At 39.9% G+C, this 20,825-nt stretch overlaps 4 protein-coding genes across 8 annotated transcripts; 3 read left to right on the top strand and 1 right to left on the bottom strand.

Moving 5' to 3' along the window:
* Positions 1-165: 165 nt before the first annotated feature.
* kbtbd12 (kelch repeat and BTB (POZ) domain containing 12) lies at positions 166-3,900 on the top strand. Of its 3 annotated transcripts, none has more exons than XM_031851487.1 (6): positions 166-316; positions 801-1,883; positions 1,968-2,238; positions 2,404-2,554; positions 2,703-2,900; positions 2,981-3,900. In XM_031851487.1, the coding sequence occupies exons 2-6, from the start codon at positions 811-813 to the stop codon at positions 3,148-3,150; spliced, it is 1,863 nt and encodes a 620-aa protein (XP_031707347.1). In that variant the 5' UTR covers positions 166-316; positions 801-810; the 3' UTR covers positions 3,151-3,900. The 3 variants fall into 3 exon arrangements, with proteins under 3 accessions (XP_031707347.1, XP_031707331.1, XP_031707339.1); XM_031851471.1 differs by having other exon boundaries at positions 759-1,883; XM_031851479.1 differs by having other exon boundaries at positions 461-1,883.
* A 111-nt stretch (positions 3,901-4,011) lies between these two features.
* Positions 4,012-7,282, bottom strand: ccdc36 (coiled-coil domain containing 36). The gene is made up of 8 exons (XM_031851511.1): positions 7,252-7,282; positions 6,925-6,990; positions 6,532-6,670; positions 5,845-5,981; positions 5,696-5,744; positions 5,522-5,606; positions 5,144-5,259; positions 4,012-5,042 (listed from the first exon to the last, which is right to left on the bottom strand). The coding sequence occupies exons 2-8, from the start codon at positions 6,975-6,977 to the stop codon at positions 4,305-4,307; spliced, it is 1,317 nt and encodes a 438-aa protein (XP_031707371.1). The 5' UTR covers positions 6,978-6,990; positions 7,252-7,282; the 3' UTR covers positions 4,012-4,304.
* A 1,575-nt stretch (positions 7,283-8,857) lies between these two features.
* cunh1orf159 (chromosome unknown C1orf159 homolog) lies at positions 8,858-14,687 on the top strand. Of its 2 annotated transcripts, none has more exons than XM_031851821.1 (9): positions 8,858-9,042; positions 10,387-10,466; positions 10,552-10,636; positions 11,316-11,411; positions 11,503-11,559; positions 11,845-11,979; positions 12,184-12,209; positions 12,391-12,415; positions 12,762-14,687. In XM_031851821.1, exons 2-9 carry the CDS (start codon positions 10,395-10,397, stop codon positions 12,863-12,865), a joined length of 600 nt encoding a protein of 199 aa, XP_031707681.1. In that variant the 5' UTR covers positions 8,858-9,042; positions 10,387-10,394; the 3' UTR covers positions 12,866-14,687. The 2 variants fall into 2 exon arrangements, with proteins under 2 accessions (XP_031707681.1, XP_031707671.1); XM_031851811.1 differs by having other exon boundaries at positions 11,842-11,979.
* A 103-nt stretch (positions 14,688-14,790) lies between these two features.
* perm1b (PPARGC1 and ESRR induced regulator, muscle 1b) lies at positions 14,791-20,819 on the top strand. Of its 2 annotated transcripts, XM_031851797.1 has the most exons (5): positions 14,791-15,916; positions 16,667-16,950; positions 17,053-19,611; positions 19,712-19,828; positions 20,220-20,819. In XM_031851797.1, the coding sequence occupies exons 2-5, from the start codon at positions 16,692-16,694 to the stop codon at positions 20,294-20,296; spliced, it is 3,012 nt and encodes a 1,003-aa protein (XP_031707657.1). In that variant the 5' UTR covers positions 14,791-15,916; positions 16,667-16,691; the 3' UTR covers positions 20,297-20,819. The 2 variants fall into 2 exon arrangements, with proteins under 2 accessions (XP_031707657.1, XP_031707648.1); XM_031851788.1 differs by having other exon boundaries at positions 16,667-19,611.
* The last annotated feature ends 6 nt before the right edge of the window (positions 20,820-20,825 follow it).

Raw genomic sequence — 20,825 nt, 5'->3', positions numbered from 1 at the left:
ATAATGCCAATGAGTCAAATGAGGAATGTCAAAATGATTCACAATATTTGTCACTGTCTTGGCTTAAAAACAAACACTCTCCTGGTCACTCAAACCCTTCTGACCTACTTGCTGTCCTCCTCAACACTGTCTATTTTGGGCTAGCAGCTCAGAGGGCCACAACAGTGTAGGGGGTACATATCTTTGTCTCTTGCCAGAGCTCAGACCGTCTCTAACCCCCCTGACTGATACATTAGGCAACATCAACAACACATGAAACACATGGATATTTACTTGTCTTTTTAGACCAAAGAGAGCAGAGGAGCTGGAGACTATGGTAAGGCTTTTTACAAGTGAATGCTTTATGATGTGAACAGATGTAATGCTAACTTATGAGACATGTTATTTGGACAATGGTGAATTTTGATAGTATTTGTTATATCGAAAGCTAATTAGATATTTTGCTTTAATGTGTTTACAGGTTTGCCATTACTTAAGCCACTATGGGGATGTGGTATTGTATTACTTAAATATGCTTTAATGGTTAAAATCTTTGTATTGTTACATTGATTTCTTAAGGTAGTAATACAATAATTACTTAATTATTTTATCTACATTTTCATTGTCAGAGTACCAAGATTACCAAATGATCATAAATAAAGAGTTGATTTGACTAGCAGTTATAGCATTACAAGTACATTTCACACCAGCATGCGATTATTAAACTGCTGTCTGATATATTGATGGCTGCTATGCATTTGTTTCTGCTTTTTTTCCAGAGACAACGTCCTGTAACTTTTTAAATATTGTTTCTAAAACAGTTGAGGGAAAATGGATCTCACGGCCAAACATGGGCTGGTGCTGCTCGACCAGCTGAGGAAGATGAGGGAGGGTGAGCATCTGACAGATGTGGTGCTGGTTGCCGAGGGCATCAGCTTTCCATGCCATCGGGTCGTTCTGTCCGCCTTCAGCCCGTACTTCCGTGTAATGTTCACATGCGGGCTGCGTGAGTGCAGCAACAGAGAAATATTCTTGCGTGACACCCCTGCAGACAGCCTGGCCCTCCTCTTGAACTATATGTACTGCTCCGATCTTCCTCTCACTAATGCCAATGTACAAGGCATCTCTATTGCAGCTTTTCTGTTGCAGATGGATGCCGTCTTCACTCGCTGCCAGCTGCACATGACCGAGAACATGGACGCCTCCAACTGCCTTGGTGTGTATTACTTTGCCCGTGACCTCGGTGCGGAGGAACTGGCTGACCATGCTCAGCGCTACCTGCGGCAGCACTTTGACCAAGTCTGCCAAAATGAGGAGGTGCTTGAGCTGGAGGCCCATCAGCTGGGAAAGCTCCTGACTTCCGATGACCTTAATGTTTCACAAGAAGAGACCATCCTGGATGTTGTCCTACGCTGGGTCAAACACACCACTCTGATGGATGGAGAGGTCCGTAACCTGCACCTTCCAGAGCTCCTGAGGAAAGTCCGTCTGCCACTGATAAATGCTGACTATTTAAGAGAGGCAATGAAGAGGAACACGGCCCTGCTGGCAGATGCTGAATGTCTAGAGATTCTCAATCAAGCCTTGGAGGTCACAGCGATGCATCCCTCAGCTGCACCTCGTAAACTAAAGCTGCGGTACGGCATGGAGACCACAGATCTGCTGCTCTGTGTTGGAAACGACAGCGGCGGGATCAGGACAAGATACGGCAACTACACCGAGCGCAGCTTTTGCTATGCCCCATCCACAGGCCGAATCTACTACATCACTTCACCTCGCTATGCAGAGGCTCTGGGGTATGTGTGTGCCGGGGTTGTAACTGAAAGAAATGACATTATAGTGGCAGGAGAGGTAGGCGCACGAAGAATGGCCCGACAGGAGGACATGACTGTGAAGATTTACAGGTCAGATATTAGGTGACACACTTGATAACTCAATGTGTATTTGCATGCACACAGATGGCACTGATTGTTATCTTGGGTTGCCAGGTACAAAGTACAGGCCCAAGGAAGCTGGGAGTGCCTGACGTCAGCCGAGTACCGTGATTCATACGCTCTGGGGTCACTGGGTGACACTCTGTACCTGCTGGGTGGGCAGATGAAGCTGAAGGACCAGTTTCTCATCACCAACTGTGTCGAGCGGTGGTCTATGCAAGGAGGACCCTGGCGCAGTGCAGCACCCCTGCCTATACCGTTAGCCTATCACAGCGTGGTCAGGATGAAAGACCGCCTTTATGTGATGGGTGGTCGAACTCCACAGGTGATGTCAAAACATATTTACACGCGTTAACTTCTTAGCAATTACTGTGAAACATAAAGAATCAGACTTGAACACATTTAACATAAGCTCAGTGTCTGTGTGCGACTCCTCTCTAACTGCACCTGTTCTGCTTCATCACCCCCTCCCTCCCCTTCAACCATCCAGTCATACCGGATGGATGATGAACCCGACCGTCTTAGTAACCGCCTCCTGGAGTATGATCCAAACACAAATAAGTGGAGAGAGCTGGGTCCCATGAAGCTCTCAAAGTACCGCTGCAGTGCTGTTGTACACAATGGAGAAATTTTCGTGATGGGTGATATTGTTTTGTTTTAATCTTTTAAATCTCTCTTGGACTGCATATATTGTGACATAAATTAAGCTGCATTGATTCCTGTAACAATTCTTTGTTACATCATTTTTCAAAAGGATTCTTTTTGGTGATAAAACAAACTATTTTGCAGGGGGAATTGGATGTGAGGGTTTGGATCGTGGACAATCACGCCGCTGCCTTGATGCTGTAGAGATCTACAACCCAGATGGAAATTATTGGAGGGATGGACCGCCTCTCCCATCTCCACAACTCTCACTGCGCACCAACGCCTCAAACGCAGGAGTGGTGGGAGGCAAGATCTACGTGTGTGGATACTACAAAGGAGCAGGTAATGAAAGAATAGACATATCCAATCATATTCAATGAATTAAGACTACATTACCCATTCTGTTTCTTAACAACCTTTAGATCGTCATGATGACATAACGAAAGACATTTTGGTGCTGGACCCATGGGAGAACCGGTGGACTGTGGTGGCTCGGCAAGCTCTGATGCACGACAACTATGACGTCTGTTTAGTGGCAAATCTCAACCCAAGGGGACTTATGTCCCCACCTGCAGACTTGGTTAAACAGTGACACCCCTGTCAGATCAAGTCAAAATCTGTGTAGGAGAATTAGCGAAGGAAAATAATTATTAAAGCACTTATTGCCGGGCCAAAGGCATTGTTTTTTTTCAAGCAAAAAGGTTTTACTGCCCAACATGAAAGAGGATCTGCGGTCAGTGATTTGCACGTTGTTTTGAGAGATTTCCACGTCAATGAGAACAGAAACACTTGTAAAGTGTTTATTTTAAATCTTAAACATCTGCAGAGATTGATCACCGGAATCCTGCAGCTGTTTGGCACAAAGTATTATCAGCAACACCAGGACATTATTTCTTGTGAAATTAACCAGACATACATTTTTCTTATAATTAGAGCTTCAACGATAAGTCGGTTGACAAAATGAATCGGCACAATCGTTTCAGTCACATTTCAAGCAAAAATACTGAACTTCTGAGTCCGGCTTCTCAAAACAAAGAAACTGAAGATTTGCGTTTGAGAAAATGTGAATAAATGCGTTTACTATTTGACATTTCAGACTAATAAATTAACTAAAAGATAAATTGCACTTTATATGATAATGTATACAGTTCTAATTATAAGTATGGACTTTGATACAAATTATAACAAGATGAAAAGTATTTGATCCATCTACTGCAGTGTAAATACTAACGATTTATCATAAATTAAATTGACAGAATACCAAATTGAATATTTATTGTATCAATTGTTCTTTTTGTGGAATGCTTGCTAAAGCATAATAAAATGTTTTCCTGCACCTTAACATTTATGGAGCATGAGTGTTTATTTGAAACAGACAATTCTTTGTTTATTTTTTAATGTCACATCAACAGTAGGTACAGAATAAATAAATATTAAAAAAAAAAATCAGCTGACAGTTTAGTAAACAATATGTATTCTTTTATGTCAGCTGAATAACTTTAAATATGTTATTGTATTTGTGTGCGAGTCTGTGCTAAACGTACTTATCATGAGTACCTTTTAGACTCCTCCACCATAAGTATACGACAACATTTATCAATGTTTTCATTCTTCAAGAAACTGAATATCTCTACAACTATTATAACAGAGGTCATAAGTAATGATAAATAACACACTAAACCTTTCTGACTTTTACTCCAAACATAAGAGCACAGATGCGTCACTCTTGAATCCTTCACTCATCCTCTAAAAGCTTGAATCACAGTCCTTGTCAAACAACTGCCAGAGGCTTTCAGGTTTCACTGGGGTCCCTCTCTCGGACTCCGATGAGAGCTTTTCTAAAATGGATTCGATTCCTGCGAGGCACACGGAGCTGTTGCTGTCCTGAGACCAGCAGCTGAGAGGGGTGATGAAACACCCTTCAGCTATGGATCTCATCCCCCTGCTTGGCATTTGAGGACAGTCTGGGTTGAGACTCTGCTGGCTGGTTAACATGTTCGGATCTCGACGCTCACAGAGTGATGTTGAAGCATTTTGTTGTTTGTCACAGTTCATGAGAGGGTCACGGTTTTCCTTCTTTACAGTGGACTTACTCCTTTGTGAGAGCACCAACGGTCTCTTTTTGCGCTTCTTGTGGCTTCTCGGAGTGAATTTCTTCTTTATGATGTCGCTGGGATGCTGAGGGGGAACTTCGGCGTTAGTGTGTTCAGTGTTGTATGACCTGCGTCTAAGCTGCATGCCTTCCAGCTTGTCGTCTTGCAGGATGGTGGAGAACGGCTGCTCCAGCTCTGGTGACGTCTGGCTGGCATTGTCCGTCACTCCCTTGGGGCTGGCTTTGGCTGAGTGCTCCGAGACTAAGGTGCTGAGCAGCTTCAGAGCCTCTTCCAGCATGTTCCGTTCTCTCTCCTGCCCCTCTCTCAGACTCTCCACAGTACTCTTTAAGCTTTGCAGATTTGAACAGAGTTCTGCTGTGGTGTCCCCACGCTAAATGGTAAAAAATAAGTTTTATCTATAACATTTATTAACCACCAAAATCTACTTTGAGCCAACTGAAACTTCAGCAATCTTGTCCAAATGCTACAAACCTTTTGCGCAGTCTCCCCCAATTCAGTTAACATCTCTTTCTGGGAGTTCACTTTAGTCAGTAAAGTCTCAAACTGCAGAGAAATGTCACTCTGGAGACTGCTGAAATAATTTTGCACTGGAATGAATGAACAAAAAGACAGAAATCTGCTCAATACAAATTTTTTTAAAGTATGGAACCATATAAAAATTTTCAAATTAGATGAAATGATGGGTGACCAATGTTTAATATTTAATTGTTTAATTATTGTGCGAAGAGCACCATCTACTGGCAATAATACATGTTTGCTCGTGGCCTTTTTACAGAATGCAGAGAGCAACTGGAAGTTCAATCATTCCAACAAAAAATACATTTAAAAAAAAAAATTTAAGAAACTTACGTGTTGATGCAAAGTTGTCAAACTTTTCAAGGACCGTTTGACACACAGCAGTGTTTCTCTCTGTGCCAGTGACCAGTTGTTGGATCTGAAAAAAATGGCAGTGTTTCTTTTAATCTACAAAAAAAGAACTGCATACTCGAAAAAGCAAGAGAATGGATGCTTATCATCACTTACATTGTTGAGTGTTTCTCGAAAATTATTACATTCTTTGGCTAAAATATCACTGTTGAAGCAAAGGACAGATATTAAAATGTCAGAAGTGATTAGTCCGACTTCTTGTATAATTGTGTCAATGCACAGTGAGTAGCATGTTTAAGTCACACCCATCCATTTTCTCTTTTGCCCTTTTCTTTTCCTCTTCAAATGTATCCAGTATTCCAAAAGTTTTGCTCTTGTCCTTTAAGTCTCCAAACAGGAAAGGTTTAGTGTGATAACTGCTCGAAAACTTTGGGTCACTTCCCTAAATTAAAAAAAGTAAAATGAAGTTAAGAGCTGTAGACACAAGACATAACTAATGTTCACATAATCTGAGTGATGATTAATAAAACTATGCACTCATGGTCCTATACAGTGAGTCAAGTTTTTCATATGATGGCATGTGTTAAGTGGACTAAAGAGTTTCACAATAATGTGGAATGCACTATACATTTGCTTGTAACTAACAAGCAATATAACAATCTCTGATAATATAAATGTCTATTGTCTCCACGTATATACTTACATACTGCACACAAATTCTCTTTTATTAAAAAGTATATTCATATTTTTATGCATAAATTTACTAAAAGGAAAAGCACAAAAAGGTGGTAGCATCGTTACAACATCATGTTTACTTTTCTCTTAGTACAACACATCTGTAAATATACCATCAGCTTCGACCCATTACTGCACCTGGTATAAATATTACACCAGGTATACGTAATAATGCCTTAAACCACAGCGATGTGTCCATAGATCTGGGTACTCCCACATATTACTGCCGCTTGTAAAATTGAGTTGATAAACCTCACCTCTTGTGAACTTTGTTGGGAGGTCCTGGACGACAAACTCATATCTTGAGACAGGCCTTGAGAGTTTTCAGGCCAAAACTGAGACCCAAAGAACAACTGAGAGTCTGTGAAACTGGAGTAGCCGCTGGTAGCCCCATTTCTGTGGATTGTTTTATCCCCACAAGGTTTGAGGAGGAAAGAAAAACACAAAAAACACAATTTCTTTGTGCAGCAAAACAGAGAAAGTGTTTGTATAAATCAGATAAAAACACACAGATACACACGTAAAATATTGCTCTACAAATGTAGGGCTTGATTACAGTGTTTTTCTGAATCACATTGTTCACAGAGAAGTGACCTAACGTTAAATAGCTGATAGGAGTCATAGTTAAGTAGCACACTCAAGCTAAATACCTGTTTCCAGTTGGGATGCTCAGCATCTCCTTTATGTTCCTCGTATGATTCATTGCGTTTGATTACCTGTAAAGACAACAAGTTAGTAGTAATTGTAGCTGGCTATGTCTTCGGGCATCATTCAATGTGTGAGCTAGTGTTAGTTAGCATTGACGCTAATCTAGAAAATGTTTCACTAGCTAACTTTAAATAAAATGGAGTCAATATAAATTTAGAAAATCTCGTCAAAAAATGAACTATGCTATTCTGCTTAAAACTCGTTGCGTGCAGTGGTTGTCGTGGATTAAATACGCTATAAACACTAAAATATATTTTTAATTGACTCACATTCCGCAGATACCGTGTTGATGACGAGTGGGAGGTTGACAACGGGCAGTAACCTCGCGAGGATTTAAATCTCCCGCCATGTGACCTTCTCCTTCCACAGCGAGGCTACATTCAGGGTCCCTCGGAAAAGTTAGTCAGTTAGTTAGTTAGCAACTATATTGTCCACATTGTAGAAAAGTGTCCTTCGGTTTACCACATACTGGTAAAAACAATTCATGATATAAGAAAATGATGAAGTGGTACATTATTGTCGCTAGTTCAATAAATAAATGTTTACTATCAATGCTGGATAGTTCATCTGATAATCCAGAGGGCCCCATAGACTGAGGGCCCCCAAAAGCCCTAAATTCCCTTTACTGTCGTTAATTGGATGTGTATTGTATACAGTTTCTTCCCGTCTTCAGTTGGACATTAACAAAGCCAGAGACCCCCACTGACTCTGACACTTACACCCCCAGGACAATTTCTTCTTAAACACCCTTGCACTCCTTTCCCAATTAATATACACTTGACACTTTAATAATATACTTGTTTTAATATACTCTTATTTGTTTGTTTAGTTACCATATTTTTACATTTTATTGTAAATTTCAATATGTTTCTATTTTTAAATCATGTCTTGTATTTTGCACTGTGTTGATTGTTTAATGTTATGCACCATCCACCCAGTCAAATTCCTTGTATGTGCAACATACTTTGGCAATTAAACAGTTCTGACTCTGATTGGATATCAACTAAGCCAGGCCCTATAGTTTAATTAAATTAGAATTAATTAAACTTATAGTATCATAGTAATGCTGAGTGCAATTGGATCTAATGGGAGCTTAACAAAAGGGTACATATACAATGCACATATGGCCTAGGTGTGGTGTCAGTAGGGGCCCAATAGTTTAAAAACAGTGTTTCCTAGGTGCCCTGTAACAGGTTAATCTGGCCAATATAATGATTTATTGGCTGCATTTCATTTAGGTGCAGTGACACTAACCCAATAAGCATGCAGGCTAACTGGCAATGTAATGGAGCCATAATTATTGTTATTAATTGCACCTGTGCCTTTTCTTGCCAAGACGTGTTGAATGGTTTTAATGTTGTATTATTTATTATATAATAGGCTTCCCAAAGAGTACATTGTGAGTAAAAATGATCTGATGGAAGTATTAGCCAGAACCTCTTCAGCATATTTAGCCAAATTAACAACAAAAAAGACAATTCAATGAAAAACATTGTAATTTACAAAGTTATCCTTTAATTTCAATGATATTCAAATTCAATCAAGTTGCAGAGATATCAATTTCATCAATTTCAGAAACATGCATTCAATTAATTTCAAAATATTGTATTAAAAAAAATATTTTGTGAACGGGATTGAGGAAGTTTCATTGTAAATCGATTTTGTCCTCAGTGGGCCTTTTTTGACACACCATATTTTATTAATATTATTGTTATTATATTCATTATTATCAGCAGTAGTAGCAGTAATAGTATATTTTTATAAATATTGTATTTGTATTCATTTATTTCATGTATACTACGCAGACATAGTCCTACGATAATGAAGCATGAACACTGTCACACGGTTTTATTTTGAAAATTGCACCCGGAAGTGTCCGTGCTAAATGAATTGAAATCAGGTAGCTATGAGCTACGCACTGTAGGAATATCTGTGGTTGAACTACGGAGGCGTGTTGAGGACAAATCTGCCAAAACTACAGGTGACTTTCTGAAAATACCTCTGCAGCGGACCAGACGTCGCTTAAACCACACCTAAGAGTCTGGTCTGCCCAAAGCCTGGTGAGTTAACTTTTTGTTATGAGTCTGTCATTGTAAACATACCCGATAATGTTGAGCAGAATTAAATGGATTAGCAAATCTGCCTCTATAACGCTGACACAAACACGATTTAACTTCACCCCAGTGACAGGTGCTAGCGAGCTAAACACCTTGGTTGTATCCTGCATTACTCGACTGACGTTAGCACGTTTTTCATGCCATTTTCCGAGGCATGTTGCTTAATGTTAACGCTTTAAAGTGACAATCCTTAAGGATTTGGTTGATTTCTACTTGAGTGAAAACAATGGATTGTGCTCAGAGTTCACAAGGAGATCCTCCTTGTAGCACTGGCTCCGCAGTGGCAAGCCTGATGCGAGCGTCAGGCAGGTGTCGGGAGGACAGCGGCGAGCAGGAGCACTTCGTTCGGCACCCGTCGAGCGGGCGGGGCCACACTTCCTGAGAACCGCAATTTGTTGGCACGACAGTTCAACTGCCATAAACCGGTTTTTACACTAAAGTGTTTACATTTCTCATCCGATTCCAATGAAACCACGAACCTCTGTGGCGCACAGAGTTTCAACATGAACCTGATGGATAGATGGCTTATGAAATACAAATGAAAAAATAAATAATAGAAACTATACAAGACTAATTTAATTTGAAATTGAAAGTATTTAGAGATAATATAGATATAGCCTAATTGCACAATACTGTATACATACCATTATATATTGCATTTATCAGCCTATATATGCTGTTATTATTATTATTCAATTGTGTTATATTATACTGCTATTTATATACTATTTATCTATTATCTATCTAAGACTAAATTTACATCTACTACTACATTTCACTTGATAATATATTACACTACTAGCTTGTATTTATTTGTTTATTTAAAAAAAATGTTGCCATATGTTATATAACCACTATTTTACTTTCCTTTGAGGAGACTGCACGGTTAGTCTAAGCACAACACTGGAATTATTTTACACCACGCAAACCTGAACACGCCCTCTACTCTTGAGCACAACTCTAGACATTCAAATTAACTGGGAAAAAAACCGTTCCCTCTACAAATAGATCTAAAACCCTTGAATATAAACATGCTCATTGAAATCGGCTCCGAAATGTAACACAATGGTCAGAAGCAGTCAATCTATGTAGCTGGCCTAAATATATATAGGTGTCGGTATAGTGCCACGAGCTGTCATATAAGTGCCACTGGTTGCATCACAGATCAATATCAAACAAGTATTCAGCTTAACCTATCTTCAGGCAGAATATGTGAAATGTCTTGTGATAGTGTGCCTCGTCAAAGTCAGTGATGTGTATCTAATTCAGGTCTGTTTGCTCTTTAAGGGTTGAATATGGCTCTGGCATTCCTTTTGGTCTTGGCTGCAACTGTGATTCTGATCAGACCCGAGACACCTGTAACTAAGGTAGAAGATGGATGTCACTGAGCCAATGTGTGCTTTGTTTGGGCTACGCTTATTTGTTAATCAGTGAATAATGTTCCGTCTGTAGGCTTTACATCAGAACTCACTTGAGTGTTGTGTCGAGAAACAGAGGGTGAACAACTCGTGTTCAAATGACACCCACTGTGAACCAGGTAATGTGGATGTTTCCTTTTGACCTTTTAACATCACTATTATTTTATCGTCATTGATTAGAGATTAGCCAGAGCGAACTAATGCTATGACCATTGATCAATTTATCTTGTATGATTACTTTGGTGAATTCAGAGTTCCTTTAAAGACATAAGGAGTGAAGTATTGACGTATTAAAATACTTTACACCGGCAATCTACCAAGAACAGATTATTAGTGACACACTGTACAAACATTGCAGTAGTGCGGAATCAAGTTTAATGTCTGTACTTTTTAAAAGAAGAGAAAGTATGAATTTGAGAAAATTTGCGCCTGCAAGGACACGGTGAAAAGCACTGGAACAGCCCGTCCCTGTGCTTACGCGGTACTCTTATCCGTGGCAACGTATGAAGAAGGAAAACAATCTTTTGCTTTTGGTTACCTTTAAACTAGCAATTTAAAAAAAACTAAATTAATTTAGTAAAGTGTTTCTATTTTGATGAAAACCAAGACATCTACTATAAATACAGTATATAAAGTGAGTAATGTAAGAAAATATAAAAAGCATGTTATTTTTTTATTGTTCACTTCTATCCTTGAGTTGAGTAGAATGTAAATTGCTGAGTGGAATTAATACTTTGTTGGTATCTGGGTGTCAAAGGGCAAAAAATGTGAAATATGTTCTTGTTTTGATTTCTTCAGGATGCTTCTTGCGTGTCCTTGAGAACAGCAACACCGTTTGCATATTCTGTGACTCAGCAGCTGTGGATTTGGAGAACATAACAGTCTGCACCTACAGTAAGGACGGAGATCTGTTTTTTAATGATAATAAAAAAAAACTGAATTATTTTCTTTTTTTTTAAATTTTCCCCTTTTGTGTGCTCGCTAGACTACACAGTGGAGAGGAAAAACCACACAACTGTAACTACTGTCATTCCTAAAATTGGTAAGAAATCAAATCCACAGTCATTAATAACTTTTACTAATTTTTTTGGCCTTAGCTTTAATGTTTCTATGAGTTTAAATTACTAGAAAAAAAACCTGTAAATTATTTTCAAGCTAATGTGTTTGAAGGAACCGACTTCAATGTAGTCATTATTTGTTACTTTCTAAGTTTGAAGTTGGATAATAATAGAGTATTACCCCTCTCCGTGGGTAAAAGTCTGTGTATGATGAAGATAATCAGCACGTTTCTCATCACTGTTTTCTGTTTTGTGTTGTTTTTGAGCAGGAGGGCCGGGTGTGGCAGCCTCTCTTCTTCTGGGAACGCTGTTGATCAGCCTGTTCCTGATCCTCTCTGTCGCCTCCTTTTTCTACCTCAAACGCTCAAACCGACTCCCGAACATCTTCTACCGCCGCAACAAGGGTAAGCACTTCACAGCTCTGATACACTCTAATTATACAAGCAGGGTTTTATCAACGCACCGCACCCGTTAAACCCATTATAATAAAGCATGGAAGTGCTGCGAGAGCATGGAAACACAATGTTATTGCTCTGCTTCAGTGATTCATATTTGACGTTCAGTCAGTTAAACCCAAATGTAACAATTTTTCTTTTGTACTTTTACAGCCTTCATATTCCAACCGAGTGAGGCAGTAAGTCAATTTTATTGTTAGTTTCACAGGTAATCACACAGCACAGTACATTTGTGGCCTTGTGTGGCGACTGAATGCATTTATTGTAGCCTCAGCAATGTTGTCTTTTCGCACAAAGACATTCTTTGTAAATATGTCTCAAATAGATGGTTATAATTTGTATTTTTGTTCTCCCTACTAGGCTGTCATGATCCCCTCCTCGACAGGTAAGACGACTGTCTTAATCTGTAAATTACCTGTTTTTCAACTGCAACTCTGACCTCGAGGAACAGGTTATAAGATGATGTAATTCAAAGCAGTCAAATAGTACACGGAAGTATTAGGCAACGTTGGTGAGGAGTGTTAACATATTTTAGGGCTGTTATAGCGATGACTGGCTTGTGTTCACAAAAAGAGGTGCATAGAAGTTGTGCTTAAAAGCACGAAACATGCACATAAACATAAACGGTTAGCTCAAAGATTGAGACTGAACGAGTGGTTCCAGTGCATGTCTCTTCTTGATTTTCCTCACAAGTGATTATATGTTCCTTTTGTTTTGCGTTTCCTTTGAAGTGAGGAAGCCAAGATATGTCAGAAGGGAGCGGCCCTCTGCAACATCAACACTGAATAGTGCCACCGTACCCACCACATCCACCACGCAGGTCTATAATGTGTAGTTGTGGGAGGGCCGGCGCAGGTACGAGAGGACGCTCAGGAACGATGTCAGTTTTTGTTTTTATTTCATTCTTGTCACTCGGGCTGTTACTTTTGTTTTTTCACAGAAAAAACTTCATCATACCAGGAAAATAGGTTCAGTACTGCTCTGTAAATTTTAAACCTCCCATGTCAGTTTGTTTTCCTCCCACTCGTGCAGCACTTCAGGATCACTCGACCTGTCTTTTGAAGAATAGTTCAGGGAAATGCAAGTATTCACTCTCTTATCTGATTAACACATTTTATCTATTTTAATCCGTATAACCCCCCCCCCACACACACACACCCACCCACACACACACACACATACAAAAAAAGTGGAAAAAACACAATTCTCTATTGGACTATAAGGGTGAATTGTCATTTTTCTGCTTTGTTTTTTGTTTGCATTAAACAAACCAGATACAACAGTGTGATCTTTGTTGCCTTTGGACAGAGGCTAGCTGTTTCCCCCTGTTTCCTGTCTTTAAGCTGAGCTTAGCTAACCAGCTGCTGGCGATAGCCATGTTTTTTACAGATCCGAGATGATCTTCTCATCTAACTCGCAACAAGAAAGCGTGTGAGCATATTTCCCTCTATTCCTTTAAGATTAATTGTGACAGTGATCAAGTTGAGAAGCAGTGATTTGTTTGTGGGGAACAAAGTGACAGCCCAGTGACATTTGATGGAAGCCTGTGTTTGCTAAATAGGATGATATTTACATGCGTGATATTTATTTACATTTTGTAACTGTGCACTGAGCTTTACTGATGACAGTCAGACCAACAGAATAAATGATGTGTCTAATAGTAGAGTTCTTCAGGTGGGCCGGGATATTTTAGGGAGAGTGCTGTTGGTGCTGTATGGATGATTGTTTGATTGTTTTTTTGGTTTTATTGTTGCATTTTCATTTTTTTTGTTACCTTAAGCAAGGTGAATGTATTACACAAGTACAACAAATCATGTATCAGAGTTGCATACTTCATGAATCCACAACAGACCTAGTCCAACATGAAAGAGCTGAAGTCATTCTCAACAACAGAATCATTATGTTTTCACTGGAAGGTTTGTGATCGTACACATCTTTTTAAAATGCCATGTTTGCTCCATAAAGTAGATTTAAAGTCCCAATAGATTTTTTTTATCTCAGAACCTCAAAATTACTGAATCCTTGTGCACTTTATTTGTCTGAGGTCATCAGCTAATGTTTATTTATATACGACTAGTTGCCATTAAGTGTGAGGGAGATTTTTTTGTTGTACAGATGGCAACATTATTGTTGCATTGTGAAATTTTCTTGACTACTATTAACCTTTGCCAAATGTCTGAAGAAAATGGATTTTACTGTGTGCCATTACTGTGATTACTGTGCCATTATGAGCTTTAAGAGCAGCCAGGAGACGTTTAGTCATGATGTGGTGAATGATTGGGTATTTGAATTATATCCAGTGGCCTTTATATTTACTGTACACTATTCTAAAAACAGGTATCCTAGTTGTATTTGCTACATGCTATTTAATTACATATAGTTTTATATCTTGACAACACTAAGGCTTTCCTCCTTCAGTATATGTGAAGCAACATGAAGTGAACCAGATAAAAAGGCTGCAATCATTCCATGAATATTCCCCTTTTTGCATAATGTCTCTGCTGTTGTACAGACAGCCGTAAGCTGAAGACATGTACATATTGTTTTATACAAATGATGTATTGTTTTTGTAATAATGTACATATTCTAGTTTTAATGCCATAAAGAATGTTCTGAAGATGTAATGTTTGGAGAAATAAAGCACCTTTCCATTGCCAGTTTTTCTCTCTGTGCGGTTATATGAGCTCTCACGCTGCTGTTTTTGTATGCGACACTAGTTAGCTTAAATTTTCATGTTGTTCAAAGACAAATTTGAACAATCCCCCACAGCACCACACTGGGTGTTTTCTGTCTGTTCCTGGACACAGATAAGACCTGCAGTGAGGTTAAACCCATAGTGAAGATGTTCTGATGTGGCTGAAAACGGCTTATTTTGGGGTAATCGAGACCTGTAGTGAATTTGTGTCTGGTGGGAAGTTGCAAGGTTCTGAGTTTGCTTCTGGCCTCAGATGAGTGAACGTTTATTAAGTCGCAAATTACCTCCACTAAAGATTGTTTGTTTATTCTATATCTATATGGCTTCATTTGACAGCACTTTGTGCTGCGTTTCTTGTATGAAAGGTGTTACACAAATAAAGCTTATTATTATCTCTCGTGATTTCTGCTGCTAATAATGAACAATGCTTCATTGTGAGCAAGACAAGAATATATTTCTACAAGAATGAGAAGTTTACTGAGAAATGATTTAAAATGTCCCTGTTGGGTTATCGAATTTATTGATTAGCTCCTAGTAGATCGACAGGAATTGACGTACTTTACTTCTCTTGATTGTTAACATTACAGTATGTAGCAGAGTAGCAAACAAGACATCAAAGCAAGTTGTAAAATTGATGGTGCATTTTGAAAATATGCAATCGTGTTACTTATTTCAAAAGGCTTTCGAGGTTGTTTTTTGTGTAATATTTGAGACGAAGGCTAGATGTTAAATACTCTGGGATTACTGGGACTGACCAGCAAAGTTGTCTGATAATAAAAAATTAACTTAATTATAATTGGGGTATGCATGACTTTGTAGAAAAGATTTGACATTAGTTCAGATTTTGTCATTTTAAATAAATACACTATGTATAAAATATCCATGATCCATCCAAAATGGTTCATGTGTCCTTGAACGTCTATCACGTTAATAATGGAATTGAGTATCGATCTCACCTCTAATAACTGTACGAGGACTTGTATTTTAAGGTACTGAAATGTCATACCTCTGGTAATAGTGGGACAGACGTTTGCAGCTACATGTGACTGGACATACTACTCTATTTATAACAGCTGAGTGCAAGGCCCCGGTGACACATATGCAAGAACAGACGGACATCAGAGCTGAAATGTCCCCGCAGGGAGAAAGTACAAACACCTTCAAACTGGACACTTCGTCCTTCTGCAAAAGGTAGGTTCTCTTTCTACTGCAGAAACACATTAACAACAATGTACTGTAGCTATGTGCTTTGTGTTGGTTGTGTTGGTGACGTAACAACAATGTAAAAGACAAGACCTTTACCGACTTTGACGTAGAGCAGTTGAGGGGCGTTATCGGCGATCCTAATGACCCCACACCTGACAAATAAAGAAAGACCTTTTACCCTGTCGAAAAACAATACCACTAAAAAGTACTATAAACTTATTCGAGAAATATTTGAGTTGCTGTAATTTTAATTAAGATGATATTTTAATATTTGTATCTTAAATTGCATCAATGACCCTCACTGAGTATGTTTGTTAAGATGATACAGTATGTTGTGCCCTGACATTGGACATCTGAATTATTTTCAGGTCATATGACCGGAGTATTTCGGGGTCTGTTATGGATCTTGTGACCAGGCTACTCTAGTGTTGCTTTGCTGCCCTCTGGGGTCTTCAACTCTCAAGCTTTGAACTAATACAGCAGTTTGTTTGCGTTCTGCACAACAGTTTCCTAATGACAGCTGTTTACAAGCAATGTTAAGCTTCAGATAAAGACACGCTCTATATTTAACTCAAATGTGTTGATGGAACTTCAACGATAAGTTAGGGGTGAAACCAAGGATGTATTGCTACACATTACATAAAGTCACTTTCATTATTATTCATGCATAATACCTGAATCTGCAGCCGTCTGACACTGATCGTTTTTGTTTGTGTATTTGTATTTTCTTTTCAGATAGAGGAGCATGTGAGGGATCAAAATGGATGATTTAGATCACAGCATGCACATTGCAGAGTATGACTGGACAAGCTTCTATGAGGAGAGTGAGGAGTGTGGTCTGCATCAACCCTCTCTTGCCTGCCCTGATAGCGCCAATCTCAGTGATTCAGAGGATTCAGGAAACTCAAGTTCAGTCTTTAGCACAGGCCAAAAGGGGCCACAGCAAAACTTTGCTGCAAACAGTGATGAAGCTGAAAGCAGCGCTGCAGGATGCTGCATGGAGGAAGAGAACTACTCAGGTTGTGTAAAGTATATATCAGGGCAGACTATTCAGAGTGGTACAGGAGGAGGAGAAGATGATCTTACAACAAAATGTGAAATGTCTCTTGATCTTTCTGTAGGAACCGCCATCAACACAACAGGGCACATCACAGAAGACACAGATGACAACACCACAGCCACACTGCAAACTGAGCAACCGAGTGTGCAGTATTCAGATGAAGAACCATCAGAGCTGAAAACAGAAGATGGAGATGCGCAAATGGAGAGTGACATTCGTGAATTCAAATCCATACAGGAACGTGACCCACTTTCTTGCAACCGAGCAGAGATAAATGTGAAGGAGTCGCACACTTCAGACAGAGCTGTGAGTGAGGATGTGATTGCCGTTGCTTTAAGAGGAGAAAAAGAGCGCTGGTTCGTCACAGTGAATGACAGTCCTGCACAACAGCGACTGCGTGCCGCCTCTGTGAAAAAAAAACGAAGACAAAGAAAAACTCGTAAGAGCAATAACATGTGCAGACTTGGACAAGAGAGATCAGTTGGAAATGGCTTAAAGTTACAGATAATGAAAGATAATTATGAATTCGAGGGAGGGACTGACACAGAGTATGTCACACCAGAAAACCAAAACTCTGTGAAAAAATCAGGAGGGTATCCAAGTGCTGAAGAAGATGCTGAGAGCACTCAGGCGGGAATAATTTCAGATGCATCACAAACGTCTTTAACCTCTGGTGAAGAAGACCTTTTGTCAGAAAAACTGGTGATGTCTGATTTCCCCAAATACAATACCATTGAGCCAATGATAGACAGAATATCACACGACACATTTACACCCAAAGACCCTTCACGGTCGGACAGTGTGGAGTCTGACGTTGTTGAGTTCTTCTCCATTCACAGTTTTGATTCTGAAAGCTATCTGTCCGCTGCTGAATCAGTAGAGGAACTCCAGCAACTTCTCGTGGAACAACAGCAATTGCAAAGCTCATTATCTCTGACAGAGAACAACAATCTGTTCAATCTCACTGAGAATACTGACGCAGACGATACGCAGGACAGAGAAGTGCATTCCTGTGATAGCCCTCTCTCTTGCAATGTAACAGCTACTAACTCTGAAGGTCATGAAAGGGCCGATGTTCAGCCCACACTGACATTCCCATCTGCCAGCGAGAGTGTTGACAAAACGCCAGATGACAACGCCACATGTGATAACGACACACACAGCATGCTGCCCTCGGATACACGCGGACTCCAAAAACATGAAATGAGTCTTTCAGCATCTGGTTGCTCTTCAGGAGATCATCTACTCCCCGTTCCTGATGTAACTGTAACACCTTGCTCTGTGGCCGACAGCCCTGAATCATATGCTGAAGCTGCGGGCCACATTCGGCCTGTGTACGCCATTTCTGCCTTTTGGGATAAAATGGAAAAATTGACGATAAATGACATTTTGCAGCTCAGGATGAGTAGAAGGACCCCTCCCAGGGAAACACAAGAAACCGTGACACCAAACATAGATGATCTCAGCTCTTTGGATGACACTGTGGAGTACAATTTGTCTGATGTCGGTCTGATGGACACATCAGACACTGCTGACTCAGACTATTTCACACAGCCGGATGAATCCAAGCCAGATCCTTCAAGCTGTGAGTTTTCTACCTCCGATATTGAAGAAGAGTACTCGCAGTTTCTCGGCACCAGTAGGAACCCCACACCTGACCCTCGAAGCAAAAAACAACGACGCACGAGAGACTCTCCTATCTTGGCACATGAGGAAGAGGAGTCCACAAGCTCTGAAGGAAAGGAGACGCCTGTGCCTTCAGAAGACTTGGCAAGGAAGTGTTTCGAGGATCAGGACTCAAATGCTTTAATTTCAAGCCAACTTGCACGGCCGAGACAAATAACAAAAAGCAAAAGCGTGCACAATGTACAAGCTCTCAACACAGAGGATTTATCTTTGCAGTTGTTACTTGGTAATGACGAGAGCAGTCTGTTTCTCAGCAGCTGTCCATCTCTGGAGGAAAACGTGTTTTTAAAAGCGCACGACAGCCTGTTAGCACTAATACCGTCACCTTTTATGGAAGAACATTATCAAATATTCTGCCCTGAAGTGTTTCAATGCTTTGTCAGAGAGGATAAAACAAAGAGTGACTTCCGCTGTGTCACCGTCTATGAGCCAGAGGACATCTCAGTGGCTCCTGTGATCGACTTCCCTCTTTGGACACATGAAATGTCATTCTCTTCCCTCCACGATTTCCAGTGCAGCGAGGAGAAACCCATCCCCATTTTCTCTTGTTCTCATCCCACCGTCAGAGAACTCACATTCCCAAATCCTCACTATATTTTCTTGAGTGCAGACTGCAAGGAGGACGACATCTCTCCATTCAGAGTCGTGTCTCACTCCTTCATCCAGGGCAGTGATTGTGGGGCAGCAGCATCCATAACTGGATTTCACAGTTGGAACAATTTGATGACGAAGATTCGCTTCCCGGACAAAGGTAGCATCTGGTGCAGGAGATCCGGCGCCTGGGTGTTTCCAGTTGAGGCTGAGAGGCTCACCATCAAGAATGCAGATCCACCATTAACAGCGCTAACTGAGAGAAGAGTCTCTTTTACTCCTTCTCAGTTATCTAGAGAGCTAGCAGTACAGCAGAGAGTTTTGGAAACTATCAAGACAACAAGTAAGTCTGAGCTCTCTCTCATACACGACAATAACAAACACTCAAAGCAAAACTACAATTAAATAAAATCTCCCTTTTTGTGCGTGTTTGTCTCTAACAGGACGAGAGGGCATCTTCTCCACACTGAAGCAGTCAGATATGTGTTTGGTCTGCATTGCTTTTGCCTCCTGGGTGTTAAAATCTTCTGACCCAGAAGCTGCTGATGCCTGGAAAGCAGGTATGAAACTCCTTGCAATGATAGTCTGCTGTTACAGTCACAAATCTATTAATTTAACTAAAACCTGGTGTCTAGAATACAAACATTAAAGACCCCTGGAAACATCTTCCCCAATCAGCTTCTTCCTGAAAGGTGATGTCACAGATTTCTATGCACCAATCAGTTCAGCAACACTGGATTTATAATCTGATGACAGATGATGTTTTTAGCTGACTTTTTGAGTGTTGAACACTTGATATAAAATAACTAAGAATATTTATTGTTACAGAGACAAACGTAAATTTGAAACCATGTCCACGGGGCCTTTAGGTACTGAACATGAAGAGTACTGTATAACTTAGTGAACTGACATTCAATTCTTCAAAGTGACCTTTATTGAAATCCTGTTTAGCTCTGCTAGCAAATGTGAGTGCGCTGTCGGCCATCCAGTACCTGCGGCAGTATGTGAAGAAGAAGCATCCCTCTTAAGATGATCCCTGGTACGTATAAGAGAGAAGAGAAGTCATTTCCAAACAGTTTCACCTGGGTCCATCCGTAAAAATGTATCTCCTGTATAAATATGTTGCAGTAATACTTCTGCTGCCTCAGAGTATGCGTTGGTTTCCAAGTTACAATACAGATTGTAAAGGTAGAAGTTTGCAAACTTATGTTTTAAGTTATTTTCAGTCTGAAGCTATAGTTGGACATTTTTAGTGAAAGGAAGTTAAAGTCTGGTGATATTCGGTTTCTTATTGTTCTTCCAAGAGACAAACCAACAACGAATTGATCTCAATAACTAGTCTGTGCCACCGAAGTCTATAGATGTAGCTTATTCCTCTAAGACCTCCATTGTTGTCCAAATACACTTCATTACAATGAATATGGATGCTGCAGAGGGAGTCGCACATACAAGATCCTGCTGCCGTCACAACTCACTAACAAATCAAGGTCGTTAACATATTTCCCAACAAATGCACTATTTCAAGATTCTAGATTTTTTATTTATCCTTCAAAGATG

This window comes from Anarrhichthys ocellatus, unplaced genomic scaffold, assembly GCF_004355925.1.
Source record: "Anarrhichthys ocellatus isolate YVR2014 unplaced genomic scaffold, GSC_Weel_1.0 scaffold1, whole genome shotgun sequence".
NCBI lineage: Eukaryota > Metazoa > Chordata > Actinopteri > Perciformes > Anarhichadidae > Anarrhichthys > Anarrhichthys ocellatus.
Note: the sequence above shows the minus strand (reverse complement) of the source record. Positions and strands in the feature narration are given on the sequence as shown.